The sequence below is a fragment of the Balaenoptera borealis genome (genome assembly GCF_965194805.1).
Source record: "Balaenoptera borealis genome assembly, chromosome: 8".
Classification (NCBI taxonomy): domain Eukaryota; kingdom Metazoa; phylum Chordata; class Mammalia; order Artiodactyla; family Balaenopteridae; genus Balaenoptera; species Balaenoptera borealis.
In genome coordinates this window covers 89,204,241-89,220,118 of record NC_138865.1, presented here as the reverse complement: position 1 = coordinate 89,220,118, position 15,878 = coordinate 89,204,241, and the positions used below count along the sequence as shown (strand labels likewise).

The 15,878-nt window shown below is 45.3% G+C and overlaps 1 protein-coding gene and 1 long non-coding RNA gene across 4 annotated transcripts in view; one reads left to right on the top strand and one right to left on the bottom strand.

Annotated features, from left to right (window-relative positions):
* The window catches only part of GABBR2 (gamma-aminobutyric acid type B receptor subunit 2), a 363,159-nt gene that overhangs the window by 344,019 nt on the left and 3,262 nt on the right, over positions 1-15,878 (top strand). For all 3 annotated transcript variants that reach the window (XM_082403891.1, XM_082403890.1, XM_082403892.1), the window contains 5 exons: positions 4,875-4,985; positions 7,248-7,472; positions 9,297-9,479; positions 9,875-10,004; positions 13,744-13,861. In XM_082403891.1, the coding sequence (XP_082260017.1) occupies positions 4,875-4,985; positions 7,248-7,472; positions 9,297-9,479; positions 9,875-10,004; positions 13,744-13,861 (767 nt within the window). The remainder of the gene's footprint in view (positions 1-4,874; positions 4,986-7,247; positions 7,473-9,296; positions 9,480-9,874; positions 10,005-13,743; positions 13,862-15,878) is intronic.
* The window catches only part of LOC309634291, a 47,522-nt gene continuing 36,733 nt past the window's right edge, over positions 5,090-15,878 (bottom strand). The window contains exon 4 of the long non-coding RNA XR_014247928.1: positions 5,090-5,854. This is a non-coding gene — a long non-coding RNA (uncharacterized lncRNA). The remainder of the gene's footprint in view (positions 5,855-15,878) is intronic.

The window sequence follows — 15,878 nt, the reverse complement described above, 5'->3', positions numbered from 1 at the left end:
CTGTAGCACTCCAGCCTGTGTGTGTACTCAAGGATCATGGAACCAAAGAGGCTAACATAAGGCTTTCTGTGGCTTGGCACAAAGAAAGGGAAATCAAGCCTGAGAGAGCATGCAACTGGATGATCTAGTTATAAAATGGCCTGAGCCCTGCGGCTCCACCCCTCCCAGCTCCTCCTGTATCCATATGGGAGCACCATCTTTCCCCAACTCACAGGTACCCAGGCAATGGCATGCCTTGAAGGTCAGGCCTAGTGAGCAGGGCTAAGAGAAATAGGGTTTCCATCCCCCATGTGCTTAAGGCCTGCCTTTCTCATCCCTGGATCCCACCAATGTGCCCCTTCTTCCTAGTGACTGACCCTGGGCATGCCTACCCCTTACCCTCAGGAGTGTGGCTTTACCCTGGGCCTTAAGAGGCAACATCCAGAACACAGTTCTTTGATGAGATACCCTCAGTGGGATCTGTGCTAAAGACAGATTTGCAAGGACATCTTCAACTTAGTAAATTTGTTGTTGGTAGTGTATGGATGTAGCAATTTTGAAACTATTTTGTGTCTATTATAGGATTGAGAAAATGAGTGAATATCTTGATGTTGTTAGAAACCAGGGATCTCACTGTAAGAGAATAAAGATGCAAATATGGAATGGGGGAGAGCAAGCAAGAACACTGTGGTGTTGGATTTTATTTATATCTATAGATAGATGATAAAGAGATAGAATGATGGTAGATGGATGGGTAGATAGATAGATAGATAGATAGATAGATAGATAGATAGATGATAGATAGATAAAGGGGCCTAGAAGTAATGATACCCTAGGAACAGTGAGCACATCAGTGCCCAGATCTCGGTTTCTAAATACTATTCTCTGCTACAAAGAACCAGGACTCCTCAGAGAAATGGCTGATTCCAAGACTAGGGCAAGGAAAATACAAGGAGAGCCTGGAACCTCTTGTGCCAAGAAGTAGGAAAGTGCTCAAAAAAATTATGGGGACATGTTGAAAAAACACAGGAGACAGCATGAAGGGGTTTCCTACTAGCCAAATCTGGAAAATTTTGAACAAAATGAATAATAGTAGTAATGGATTATAAGACACTGAATCTAAAAGGATCCCATAAGTCTATACTGATATACATAAATGAGTGGGAGGAAAGATCTTGTTTACAATATATTGCCAAGTATTTAAATGGAATGTTAGAGTTAGAAAATCACCATTTTGCAGCCACCAAAGTAATATGACTCAGATAGGAATCATCAATGGAAGCTGCAACCACTGAGTTAATGTTTGTGGGGGAACAGGATACCCACACAGTCTCAAAGTATCTCCCACATATTTATTAATTACAAGAGGGAAATGGTACCTTTGAAGTGGAGAGATCTGGGTGACATCACCTTAACCAAATGACCAAAAACATCACCAATAATGGGACAAAGTGCCATCAAATGCCCCTGATGTGAAACACTGAGGAGGTGAGAAGATCACTTACATAGAATTCCTACCAAGAATACATAACCTGAATTCAATCATGAAAACACATTCAGACATACCCAAACTGAGGGATATTCTACAAAATAAATGACCTGAAATATCAATGACATAACAGACTGAAGTAGACTGAGGTCTTTTTTTTTTTTAATTGAAGTGTAGTTGATTTACCATGTTATGCCCATCTCTGCTGTGCAGCAAAGTGACTCAGTTATACACACATACACATGCATTCTTTTTTATATTCTTTTCCATTGTGGTTTACCCCAGGAGATTGGATATATAGTTCCCTGTGCTATACAGTAGGACCTTGTTGTTATCCATTCTAAATGTAATAGTTTGCATCTACCAACCCCAAACTCCTAGTCCATCCCTCTCCCTCCCTCCCTTCCCCTTGGCAACCCCAAGTCTGATCTCTATGTCTGTGTGTCTGTTTCTGTTTCATAGATAAGTTCATTTGTGTCATATTTTAGATCGCACATATAAGTGATATCATGTGGTATTTGTCTTTCCCTTTCTGACTTCCTTCACTGCATCCATGTTGCTGCAAATGGCATTATTTCGTTCTTTTTTATGGCTGAGTAGTATTCCATTGTATATATGTACCACATCTTCTTTATCCATTCATCTGTCGATGGACATTTAGGATGTTTCCATGTTTTGCCTATTGTAAATAGTGCTGCTATGAACATAGGGGTGCATGTATCTTTTTGAATTATAGTTTTGTCCAGGTATATGCCCAGGAGTGGGACTGCTGGATCATACGGTAATTCTATTTTTAGTTTTCTGAGGAACCTCCATACTCTTTTCCATAGTGGCTGCACCAACTGACATTGCCACAAGCAGTGTAAGAGGGTTCCCTTTTCTCCACACCCTCTCCAGCATATGTTATTTGTAGACTTTTTTTTTTAATCTTTGGTTGCGTTGGGTCTTCGTTGCTGCACGCGGGCTTTCTCTAGTTGCAGTGAGTGGGGGCTGTGCTTCGTTGTGGTGCGCGGGCTTCTCGTCACAGTGGCTTCTCTTGTTGCAGAGCAGGGGCTCTAGGCGCATGGGCTTAGTTGCTCTGAGGCAAGTGCGATCTTCCCAGACCAGGGCTCGAACCTGTGTCCCCTGCATTGGCAGGCAGATTCTTAACCACTGTGCCACCAGGGAAGCCCCTAGACATTTTAGTGATGGCCATTCTGATCGGTGTGAGGTGGTACCTCATTGTAGTTTTGATTTGCATTTCCCTAACAGTGATGTTGAGCATCTTTTCACATGCTTATTGGCCATCTGTATGTCTTCTTAATAGATATTTTTCCAAAGGTCTTCTGCCCATTTTTTGATTGGGTTGTTTTTTTGCTGTTGAGTTGTATGAGCTGTTTATATATTTTGGAGATTAAGCCCTTGTTGGTCACATCATTTGCAAATACCTTCTCCCAGTCCATAGGTTGTCTTTTTGGTCCCCCCATCCCCACCCAGCAGCATGCAGGATCTTGGTTCTCTGACCAGGGGATGAACCCACGCCCTCTGCAGTGGAAGCATGGAGTCTTAACCACTGGACCACCACAGAAGTCCCTATCTTTTCGGGGTTTTTTTGTTTGTCGTTTTTTTAAAATTAATTGTTTATTTTTGGCTGCATTGGGTCTTCGTTGCTGCACACAGGCTTTCTGTAGTTGCGGCGAGCAGGGGTACTCTTGTTGTGGCGCACGGGCCTCTCATTGCAGTGGCTTCTCTTGTTGCAGAGCACGGGCTCTAGGCGCGCGGGCTTCAGTAGTTGTGGCTCACAGGCTCTAGAATGCAGGCTCAGTAGTGGTGGCGCACGGGCTTAGTTGCTCCGCGGCATGTGGGATCTTCCCGGACCAGGGCTCGAACCCATGTCCCCTGCATTGGCAGGTGGATTCTTAACCACTGCACCACCAGGGAAATCCCTCTTTTCGTTTTTTTAATGGTTTCCTTTGCTATGCAAAAGCTTTTAAGTTTAATTAGGTCCCATTTGTTTATTTTTATTTCTACTGCTTTGGGAGACTGACCTAAGAAAACACTGGTATGATTTATGTCACAGAATGTTTTGTCTATGTTCTCTTCTAGGAGGTTTATGGTGTCATGTCTAACATTTAAATCTTAAGCCATTTTGAGTTTTTTGTGTGTGCATGGTGTGAGGGTGTGTTCTAACTTTATTGATTTACATGCGGCTGTCCAACTTTCACAGCACCACTTGCTGAAGAGACTTTTTCCCATTTTATATTCTTGCCTCCTTTGTCAAAGATTAATTGACTGTAGGTGTGTGGGTTTATTTCTGGGCTTGCTGAGGTCTTGAGATTGAAGGAGGAAGGGCTGATTCCAAGGCTGACTACAGACATGATAAGTAAATGCAACACATGGTCCTGGATTGGGTCCTTAAAGGACATTATTGGGCCAATTAGCAAAATTAAAAAATAGGTAGTGTATTAGATAATATACTGTATCAATGTTAAATTTCCTGAATTTGGTAGGTATATGTGGTTATATAAGAGAATCTCCTGTTCTTAGGAAAAACATGCTAGATATTTAGGGGTGAAGAAGGGCCAGGATGTCTGCAACTTACTCTCAAATAGTTCATTAAAAAAATATACCTACAGTATATATTTTTTCACTCCCTTGTTGTCTTTTTCTCCTCTTGCCACCATCTGGCTGATTCTCTCCTGGAGTTTCTCAGTTCAAATTCCTGAGAGAGAGAACGGTGCTTGGGTTGGATCCTCTCCACCACCCCTCTTTGGGCAGAGCACTTTGCACTAGGAAACCTCATAGGTCCCTGACAAGCCTCGGATTGGCTACCTAAGGTCAGGTGCCCACCCCTTGTCCAATCAACTCTGGCCCAGAGTGCATCATGTGGTACATAACACGGCTGCCACCACTGCTCCCTCCATGGAGGTGGTGGGCAAGAAGATCTCCTTCCTTAAAGGGGTTTGGCAGGCCCCGTGCTTGGTCTAGCCAGTAGATACTATCTCCCAGCTACCTGAGTTAATTCCAGAGACACCTGAAGGCCTCCACACCTAACTTTGTGCTTCATTCTCACCCTTACTCTTTTAACAAATGTTATAGAAAGATGCCTGCTCTGGGCCAGGTCTTGTGCTAGGTACTAGGGGCACAGAAGTGACCCAGTCCCTACTCCTGAGCTCTGACTCAAGCTGGAAATGCATGAAGAACTCAGATAACTGAAGGTCAGAGCTGAATCACGACCAACAAACAGAAGGCAGTCAACGCTGGTTGAGGCCTGAGTCCCATGGAACACAAAGATGGGGTCCAAAAGGCCTCCTGGATGGTAGCACTGGCTGTGGCTCATGGGAGGGAAAAGGGCTATGAAACAGGGACCTGGCTGCTGGGAGGGTGCCCAGTGCCATCCCTGGGTTTCTGTTTTCTCTTCGCACAGCCGGACCCGGCAGGACGGGACATCTCCATCCGCCCTCTCCTAGAGCACTGTGAGAACACCCACATGACCATCTGGCTTGGCATCGTCTATGCCTATAAGGGGCTTCTCATGGTAGGTGCAGAGCGGGAGGCAGAGTGGGGGAAATGCTTCTCTGTCAGAGCTCTCTCTCCTAAGCGCCTCCGTCAACATAAAAATAAACAGAGCCCCCAGGACTAAGCACTTGCTCTTTGCCAGTCTTGGTGCCTGGCACGTGTCATTTCAATCCCACAACAGTCACATGAGATAGGTACAAATAATGTCCCCATTTCACTGTGAGTGTGCCTCCCAGCTGCCACTGTCCTGCTCCCTGACAGCAGTCTGTTGGTACCCAGCGCACGTTCACATCCTGTGGGAGATGAGTGGAGAATCATCTCCATTTGGAGATGGGGGAAATCAGGCTCAGACAAGTTACATGATTTGCCAAAGGCTGCCTGGTAACCTCCAATTTCCAAACCCAATACTCTTTCCACTCCATTCATTTGTTATACACAGATCACATACCAAGCCCACCTCACACGACTGTGGAATTTCAAAGTTAGGAAGGACTTGAAAGGGCAGTCCCACCCAACCTTATTCTGGGTTGACCCTTGAATCTTCTCTCCACATCCTGTGCAAACCATGCCTGCAACTGCACCCTCCTCAGATCCTTCCACAGTGAAGTGAAGCTGCGATCGGCCTCTGTGGCAGAGAGGAGGCACACAGAGCCCCTGTGAGAGAGCAGGCATCTGGAGCACCCATCCAGCCCTGACGCACATTGCCAAGGGACCCCAGGCAGGCCATTTGGCCTTGCCTAGCCTCTGCTTCTTCCCCTCCAGGATGTGGAAAGCCATGCCCAGCTGTAGGATTGAAGGCACCGCACACGAAGGAACCAGCACGAAGCAAGCTTTCAACAGCGTGGTTTCCATCCCTCATGCAGTATCTGCTTCCTGGGCTTCTGGTTCCTATTTTAATTGGAATAAAAAACAATAATAAATCAGTCTGTGAGATAACACACTTAAAAGAGAGGAAAACAACTATGGTTGTAAAAAATACCAATTACAAAATAATTATTAACTTACTCTTATAACGGATGTAACAGTTTACAAAATGCTTTCACATCCATCCTCTCATTTCATCTGGACAGAAGCCCTGTGAGATAGTGTAGGCCCTTGGGATGATGTTACATGGTTCATGCAGGTGTTGGATGCCCCAGACTTCAGAGGTAAGGCCAGAGGGAAAGGAAGCCTTTGTAGGACAGCCTCCTGGAGGGGCTGGACCACAGCCGAAGCCCCTGCAGTGGTCAGCAGCTGTGGTCAGCTCTCCCTCCTGCCCACACCACCATTCTACCCAGCATTCCATCTGCACTTTCTCTGCAGCCTGCCCTCCCCTCAGCCAACACATGATAGCTAAACCCTCAACACCCTACTTTACATCACATTTGACTTCTACCCTATTCATTTCTGTTGGAAATGTACTGGTTAGGAGTAGAGCTGCAAGTGACAGAAAACCCACAATAACAGTAGTTTTTAAAAAAGATAATTTCCTTCTCAGGTAAGCAAAAGGGCTGGTGTGGAGGCTACTAGAATCTGAGCTCCTTGCATCTTGTCTTCCTCATCTTCATCATACAGCTTCCACATCATGGTCTAAGATGACTTTATGGTCTAAGATGGCTGCTCAAGCTCCAGCCATCACATTCCACTCCATCTGCTAGGAAGGTGGAAGAGGAACAGCCTTTTCCTCTAAAGACACTTCCCAGAACTTGTACACACCACTTCCACCTACATGGCATTGTCTAGAACCCAATCATATGCCACACCTAGCTTCAAGGACGGCTAGGAAATGTAGTCTCTCTACTCTGGGTGGCTATGTGCATTGGGGGTCCCAGACACAGGGGCTCTGCCTGGTTTAACAGAAAAAAGACTAGCCTTAACTTCTAGAGACACAGTCCACTGTTGCCACCATATTGCTCTGTGGCCTTGGGCAAGCCCCTTCCTCTCTTTTGGGCCTTCAGGTTCTCTGTAGAGGGAGGGGATGTGGTTGAGATTGTGTCTGAAGTTCTTTCCCACTGGCCTCCTGTGGGTCTGTGTGTGAACCAGTGGTGGAGGTGAAGGAGGACCAGACAGTGTAACACCCCAGTCTGCATTTCCTTGGCAGGACTCAACCCAGGGCCACAAGTGGAGACAGACTGTGATATCCAGAAGACCTGGCCAGCAGCAAACCGCCAGCCTCCCTCCCCCCAAGCCCCCACTTCAGAGTAGGGAGGAGTAACAGAATAACCCTCAGTTCAGTAGCTTCTCAGAGCAGGAGTGTATGCCACCACCTGGTAATGAACCTCTTTTCTGTTCACCGTTCCAGTTGTTCGGTTGTTTCTTAGCTTGGGAGACCCGAAACGTCAGCATCCCCGCACTCAATGACAGCAAGTACATTGGGATGAGCGTCTACAACGTGGGGATCATGTGCATCATCGGGGCTGCCGTCTCCTTCCTGACCCGGGACCAGCCTAACGTGCAGTTCTGCATTGTGGCCCTGGTCATCATCTTCTGCAGCACCATCACCCTCTGCCTGGTGTTTGTGCCAAAGGTATGGGGCAGGTGCCAGCAATCCCCCCCGCTCACCACCCTGGTGTCTGGCCTCTGACTCCATCACAAGGGCAATGCTGTGTTTCTCCCACTTTCTACAAGTTTTATACACTCTTTTTTTTTTTTTAATGATGAACACAATTCACATCACAGAAAGTTTGGAAAATGCAGAAAAGCTAAAAACCAGATTTTTCAGAAATCTCACATAGTCCTGCCACCCAAAAATAATCACTGTTAATGTTTTGGTTTGGTTTTTTACTGTTAATATTTTTGATGTGTTTCCTTCCAACCTCTTTTTTAATGGTTTAGGGCAGTGATGCTTTTTCAGATATAGCTGTAATTATAGCACACTTTGCAATTTGCCTTTTTAACTTAACTTTTGCCCTTTGTATCTTCCCACATTCATAACCATTGTTGAGGGGAAGTTCCATAATTTACTCAACCACTTGATCCCTGATTGGTGAACATTACAGTTGTTTCCAGATTTTTTATATTATAAATGAACTTTTTTTTTCTACATAATACATTTTCCTTGTTTCCGATTCTTCCCTTAAGGTAGAGTCACAGTAGTAGTATTAGTGGGTCAAAAGGAATAACCATTTTTAACAACCACTTACGTTTTTCATTCGTCTGAAGGGCTGACCTGAGAGATTTTCCAAACATTATCCTACCCAGCAGTGGGCAGGTGAATCAGAGGCCTTGACCCCTGCAGTTGGCTGATCTGTGTAGAGGAAAACCTGACCTTCATGGGTCTCAAGAGTAAAAGAAGCAGCAGGAAACAGAGGTAGTTGAGAAGTCATTGACCCAAGTTAGGGAGTGTCTGCCTTAGAGAAAGGGGAGAGGAGAGATTGCTGGGGGTCCCATGGCTCCTCCAGCCTCCTGGGCCCCCAGTCAGTCCCTAAGCAGTGTCAGCTCTGCTCTAGAACACCTCTGGCATACACTCCCTCCTTTAGTTGTCAACACTTTCCCAGGCTCCAGGCTCACACTACAGCTTCTCTGCCTGCATTCTGACTTCCTCTCCACCCTGTAAAAGATGCCAGATGATTCTAAGCCCAGCTCTGACGGGGTCACTCTGCTTTGTCACCCTTGATAGCTCCTCACTGCCTTCCTGGCTCCAGGATCAATTCCCCGACACTGGGCTGGCTTTCAGGACCATTGGATCTCCTTGTCTCCCCAAGAGAACTCTGTCCACCATCCAACTGCCCTTCTCTATAAGTGCCCTGAGCCCTAGGCCTCCCTGCATTTGCATATGCCATTTCTTCCCACTGGACTTCCTTTACCCTCACCATCCTTCCAGACCCTCCACAGACCCCAGCCCAGGCCCAGGGCACCGTGGTGAGCACTCTGCCCTGGATGCCTCTGGCCTGGTGAAGATCCTTCCTCCATCCCTGCCCCTCGCCTCTGAACCATAGGTCCTGGTGGACAGAGGCCGTGGCCATGGTTCTAACAAGCACAAGCCTTCACTTTCCTCCCATTGTCTTCACAGCTGTCACCTACAGCTGTTTATTTTCTACGTGGAGCTAGGCCTAAGGGGCCCTGGGTGGCCTCTGCAGGATAGCTGGGATGCAGGTGGAATCAGGATCAGGAGACCAGACATCTAGTGGCAAGGAAGAAAACCGAGACTCTGCAAGGGGAAGGGGGCTGCCCAAGGGCATACACAAACGAGGGACAGAAACAAGTCTGAGCCCAGGGCTCCAGACTCCCAGCCTGTGTCGTTCCTGGGGCCCCATGTTGCCTCCAGCGCAGGACCCGCTGGAAGCAGCTGGATGGGCATGGGAGGAAGGGCCCCAGGGTCCTCTTTTCAGCCCCACCTTTGTCCTTACAGCTCATCACTCTGAGAACAAACCCAGACGCAGCAACTCAGAACAGACGATTCCAGTTCACTCAGAATCAGAAGAAAGAAGATTCTAAAACCTCCACCTCAGTCACCAGCGTGAACCAAGCAAGCACATCCCGCCTAGAGGGCCTGCAGTCAGAAAACCATCGCCTGCGAATGAAGATCACAGAGGTACCTCCCACAGCACTGGTCGCCAGGGCCCCATCCTCCCATGAGTCCCTCTGCCCTGTGCAGGCACTTTCTGGGCTGCCGCTCCCCACCACGTCCCCTCTAGAGCATCCCCACATCATGGCTGTGTAGTCCCATCTACCGTCGTTATGGCTGCAAGAACCGGGAGAAGCATAAACTAGACAGAGACGGTTTGTCAGAATCTGACAGGAGTTTATTACCCACCTGGCCCAGGCTCTGGGGTCCAGCAATGCCCGATTCAAGACATCCTCAGAAAGAAAGGAGTTCTTAAAGATTTGTGATTATACTAGTGAGTTGGGAAAACTCAGTTTTCCACCTGGGGCCAGGGCAGGGGCTGGGCCGGGCGCTCTGACTCAGCTGGAGCCTTTGTTTTCTAGCTGGACAAAGACTTGGAGGAGGTCACCATGCAGCTACAGGACACACCAGAAAAGACCACCTACATTAAACAGAACCACTACCAAGAACTCAACGACATCCTCAACCTGGGGAACTTCACTGAGAGCACAGGTAGGAGGAGGTGGGACCCCTGGGTATGAGACACCAGCCATCCATTTTACAGATGAAGAAACTGAGGCTCAGAGAGAGGGGTGGGGCAGGTCTGAAGTCACACAAACCAAGCTGGAGTATCTGGATCCCACGTCTTCTGAGCACAGTTCAGTGTTTGTTTGGAGTCCCACCTGGGGATCCATCTATGCACGGGGCTTCTTTTTCTCAGTCCCTTGGGCTCCAGTTCCATGTGTACCCCACATGGCCAGCATTCCCAGCGTTCTGACTGGGGGCACATTGTTCTTAGTGAATAATGTACCCGTACTTCTTCCAACATTTCAGTTTCACACACCTCATCAACGTACAGGAAAGGAATAGTAAGATGACATGACGTTTGATCCCACCAACCACTTGGGAAATAATACAGTCCATTTTTTGCCTACATTTAGGCAAAATTTTAAAAAGATTACCAGTGTTGATAAGAGCGTATGGAAATGGACACTCTCCTGCAATGTTTTGGAAGTCGGTCTGGCACTCTCCAAATGTCTGGTGTTAAGCCCCTTGACTAGCAATTCCCCTAGTGGGAGGCTTCCCCTGGAAAATATCCCACAGGGTCAAAGGTGTAGACACATAGTGCTTATCATAACACTACTTGTAGGTGAGAAAAGCTGGAATTAACATGTTCGTCATTTGGAGTGGTTTCATGAATTATGATACAGCAAAACAAGGCATATAATACAGTTATTAAAAAGTGAGGTGCATCTCTTTGTACAGATATGGAAAGATCTCTAAATGAGAAAAGCAGTATGAAGACCAGCATTATGATACACACAATATGCACACACATGTATGTGTATATGTGTGTGTGTGTGTAAGTGCATTTTTTAAAAGGTCTGGTAGAACAAACACCAGATTGTTAACAGTATCCACCTGTGGGAAGGGGACAATATGTGTGGAGAGTGGGTAAGAAGGGATTCTTTTATGTTTCATTTTATATACTTCTCTACTGTTTGCATCTTGTCATTAGCATATATTCATTAATTTTATAAAATTTGTTTAAATCAATGAAAAATCTTTAGTTTCTTTTATTCTTATTACATAAGTATTTTATTATAAAAGCAATATTATAAAATTCTTATTATATTAGATGTTGATTGTTTAAAAATGTCTAGAGTCAGATAAGTAACAAGGAAGTTGAAAGAAAAAAAAGTATTCCTGATTATTTTAGTATCTAGTAAAGGTGGGCATTTCAAATTAATGGAGAAAAATGAATTATTCAACAAATTTCATTGGGATAAATGGGTAGCCATCTGGAAAAGAATAAAGTTAGATCCTTACCTCACAACTTACACAAAAATAAATTCCAGATGGATAAAAGATTTAAATATAAAAAGTGAAAACCATGAATGTACTAGAAGAAAGCATAGGAGAATTTCTTTTGTAATCTCAGCAGGAGGGAAACCTTTTCAGTTTGATGCAAAACAGAGAAACCATAAAAAAAAAAGTTGATGAATTTAAATACAAAGGAAATTTTGTTAACAATGTGAAAGCCATCATAAGTACAGTCAAAAAATCAAACAAACTAAGCCAAAAAATATTATCTCAGGTAATAAGCTTATTCCCTTATATAAAAAGAAATTATATGTAATTATATACAAAGTATATATAACTATATACAAACTAATAAGAAAAAGACCAACAAACCAAAAGAAAAATGGGCAAAAGAGTTCTCATTAAAGTAAATAAAAGTGGTGCTTATGTTTATGAAAAGATGCTCAGTCCCCCTCCTAATTAAAGGAATGCAAATTAATTTGCAGTGAAATACCATTTTTACCTATAAGACTAACAAAGATCAGAGATCAAAAAGTTGCTGAGAGTGGGAGGCAACAGGTGGCGAAACACTGCTGCCTGAAATAGAAATTGTTCTGACCCAGCAACTCCAATTTGGGAATTTATCCTAAGGATATACAGTCAACTCTCATTACTCACGGTAATCGCGTTCTACAAAGTCCCTGTGAACCGTGAATTCCTAGGGGAGACACAGGGTTAGGTTCCTGCAAGCCTCTCCCAGGTGGACATTTTCATCAACTGATCAATACATAATTTTGTTTTATGTGTGTTTCTACTGGAAGACACCTTGTTTAATATACATTGTTGATTCATTAACACTGAACTCATAGTCAACAGCACTGTAACTCATATCTGAACGACACATCTAACACACATTTTCTCCATCTGGCACATCACGGCTTAGGAGAACAATGGACAGCACTTCAGCACTAGGCTTGGGAGCCATTTTAAACAGCGAAAGCACCAACACAACGCACAAAAATGTGAAAAACGTGGTACTTCATAGACCACAATAAGGATACTTATTTATAATATGAGAGGTAAAACGAGAAGGCAGAGCCTTGTTCAACCTCAGCTGGGAGAGCGACTCAGATTTTTGATGCTCTGTGTGTGTTATCGAATGACAGTGAAAGCACCACGAGTATTGACTCTAGGGTTACAAATAAATTTTAGCAAGTAGGCGAGTTCACACACACAGAATCTGTGAATGAAGAGGATTGACTGTATTCACATGGATGCAAAATGACACACATATAAGGTTGCCCTAACCCTAACCCTGCAGCAGAAAAAGAAAAGCCTGCGCACGGGCTTTCTCTAGTTGCGGCGAGCGGGGGTACTCTTCATTGTGGTGCACAGGCTTCTCACTGCAGTGGCTTCTCTTGTTGCGGAGCACGGGCTCTAGGCACGCGGACTTCAGTAGTTGTGGCTCGAGGGCTATAGAGCGCAGGCTCGGTAGTTGTGGCGCACGGGCTTAGCTGTTCTGCGGCATGTGGGATCTTCCTGGACCAGGGCTTGAACCCATGTCCCCTGCATTGGCAGGCGGATTCTTAACCACTGTGCCACCAGGGAAGCACAACACCCATACTCTTTTCCAAACCAAATGAATCCAGATCTTAGGTGGGGGCCATGTTTTTATATTTCATATTTCTTTAGTTCTCTCCAGGTGGTTCTGAAGCACAAAGATGGTTGAGAGCATCATGTTTTGTGGCTACACAGTATTTCTGTGAATGGAGGCCCCATACGTACATATTAATATGTAACTAATCCATTATTACCGGACAAATTCGGGTTAGTTTCAACTTTCTGATATTGTAAACAATGTGGATTTGAACATCTTGTATATATTTTCACAAACATCCTTAATTATTTCTTTGGGATAGTTCCTGAAAGTAGAAATTCTGGGTAAAAGACATACTTTTTATTGTGTTTGATGCTTATTGACAGTACCTGCCAGAAAGATTATGCCGGTTTATACTCCCACCAGCAGTTTACTATTATTATTCTTTTTAGACTTAGCAATCTTATGGAAAATATACCTTGGAGTTTTTTTTTCTTTGTCATTATATTCCTAATGCACCCGTGAAAAGGACCTTCATATTAGACCCTCTCATTTCTAAGTTATGTTGCCTACATTGGTCGACTCGATTCCCTTTTTTTCTTGGAGAAAGGGAGGTCCCAGGGCACACCATCCACATCCCCAGCACGCCACTTCCATCCCTGGACAGGTGCTTCTCGGCTCCCTGCCTTGGTCTCAGGAGAGTGGCTCAGGGACCATGGCTTAGAGAACACAAAGGGAAGATGGGCTCTTTTGCATTCTCTCTCCTTGGGCAGTATCCTAAAAATGACTGCATTGTTGATTTTTAAAAATTAAGTTAACAGAATTATTGCAGTATTGTTGTTTTGCATTCAGATGGGGGAAAGGCCATTTTAAAAAACCACCTCGATCAAAATCCCCAGCTACAGTGGAACACGACAGAGCCCTCTCGAACATGCAAAGATCCTATAGAAGATATAAACTCCCCAGAACAGTAAGTACCTTCTCCTTCAGAACTACTGCCCAAGACTACATTCCTCCTACACAAGAGTTTACATTTGGCACCATGTTTTCACATGCATTACTTTATTTGAACTCTACAGTAATCTCATGATGCAGGTCAAATTACACTGCTTATTTTACACATAAGAAGACTAATATTCAAAGAGGGGAGGTGACTTGCCAAAGCTTACCAGTTGCTAAATGCAGGAGATGATAGGATTTGAACTTGGGTCTCTCCAACATCAAATCCCATGTTCTCTGCCTTTGTTACATATAAAATGAATACATTTACTTAACACCAATTTACTGAGACCTACTATGTATCAAGCACAGCACTGAAGAAAACAGACAAAAATCCTTCCCTTCATGGAGTTTACATTCTATCTGGGAAGACAATAACTTAACAAAAAAGCAAAAGCTAGTATGTTAAATGATAGGGACTTTGGAGAAAAACTAAGCAGGGAAGGAGTTAGGGAGTATAATTGTACACAGGGAGGTCAGAGCAAACTTGGTGAGGTGACATCTAAGTAAAGACCTTGACATCTCCAGTAGCTTTGTCCCTACTGGCAGTTTTTAGTTCTTCCCAGTTTACAGCGGATTAGAAGCAGCAATGAGAAATGTCAGCTCTGAAACTTGTTCCCTGGGAAGTGACAACAAGGGGAGAGGAACCAGCAAAGGGAGCCCAATCACCAACTGCAGTGTCATTTGGGGCCATTTAGTCTTAGAACTAATAGCCTCTCAACCCAATTAGCTCCAGGGCCTCGGAGCTGACAGTCCAGTATAATTACTGATGGTTACATGGCATTCATCAGTGGTCTACCTATTAGTTCCCTGCATTACAGTGCAAGTACCTTGAGGGTAAGGTTTAAGTCCTTCCTGTGTCCCTTGGACTGAACACAGCTTCCAGCACTGAGTAGGTTTTTGGCAATGAATTAATGAAAAGGCAAACAGGATCCCAGCAGACAGCAGAATGTGTGGCTCTGACAACCACACGCAGATGCCCACCCTGCCCGGGATGCTCAGACAGAACACCCTTTCCCAGGTCAAGTTCATTCTTCAGCTCCCCATTTTCCTGGAGTCTGCCAACACCAATGACATTACACAAGCTCAACTTTAATTTCCAAATGAAGTCTCCAACACACTAATCTCTCATGAGCACCTGGGAAGGGTCTCTTGGGAGAAGCCCTTCTGGCCAGCAGGTCCTTAGGGAGTGGGGGCAGCACTGCATCTGTCCCCATCCATCTCAGAACCCCACCAATGCATACACCCCAGGCCGCACCCTGGTGGGCTGAGGCAGCCTCTGTGAGTTGATTTGCCACCCCACAAAGCACTGTGGTTCAACAGAAGAAGCAAGAGTCACAGCTTCCCCAGTTCTGGTTGTTTCTGTGAGCAAGTTACACAAACTCTGTACCCTTCTCTCATCTTTATAATGGGAACAGCAGTGCTTCTTTTGCCTATTGGGTTTTGTGAAGGTCTGGGGTTTTTCCCACCTGAGTGGCCAGGCCTGGAGGACACAAGGAGGCCTAAGAGTTCAGGGAATGCAGCTTCCCAGATGCAGTGGGATACTGCACGAAACACAGCCGAGCAGGGGAGCAGTGGCCTGGGCACATCCGCCAAAGCAGCCTTCACAACAAATAAGGTGATTGACTCTCCTGCCTGCTGGTCGTGAGGACTGATGAGAAGGTAAGCGGAAGGGTGTGGCGGTGAGCAGGTAGTCAGAAGGCTGCTCCCTTTTCACTCCGCTCCTCCATCAGTCCTGTTTACCCAGCCCCTGACTCAGCCCGGCCTCAGATTTTTTTCTGGCTGCCTTTCTGGGAATTTACCAGAAATTCCATTTTCTGGGGGCACAGAGAAGGAAGGAGCTCACTCTCTGACGGGGATAGCACAAAAACGATGACATTTAAACTGGATCTTAAAGGGAAGGCAGTCATCATATGGGAAAGCAGAGGAAGAGCTATTTAGGCCGGGGAAACAGCATGTGCAGAGGCATGGAAGATTGCCCGTAAGCA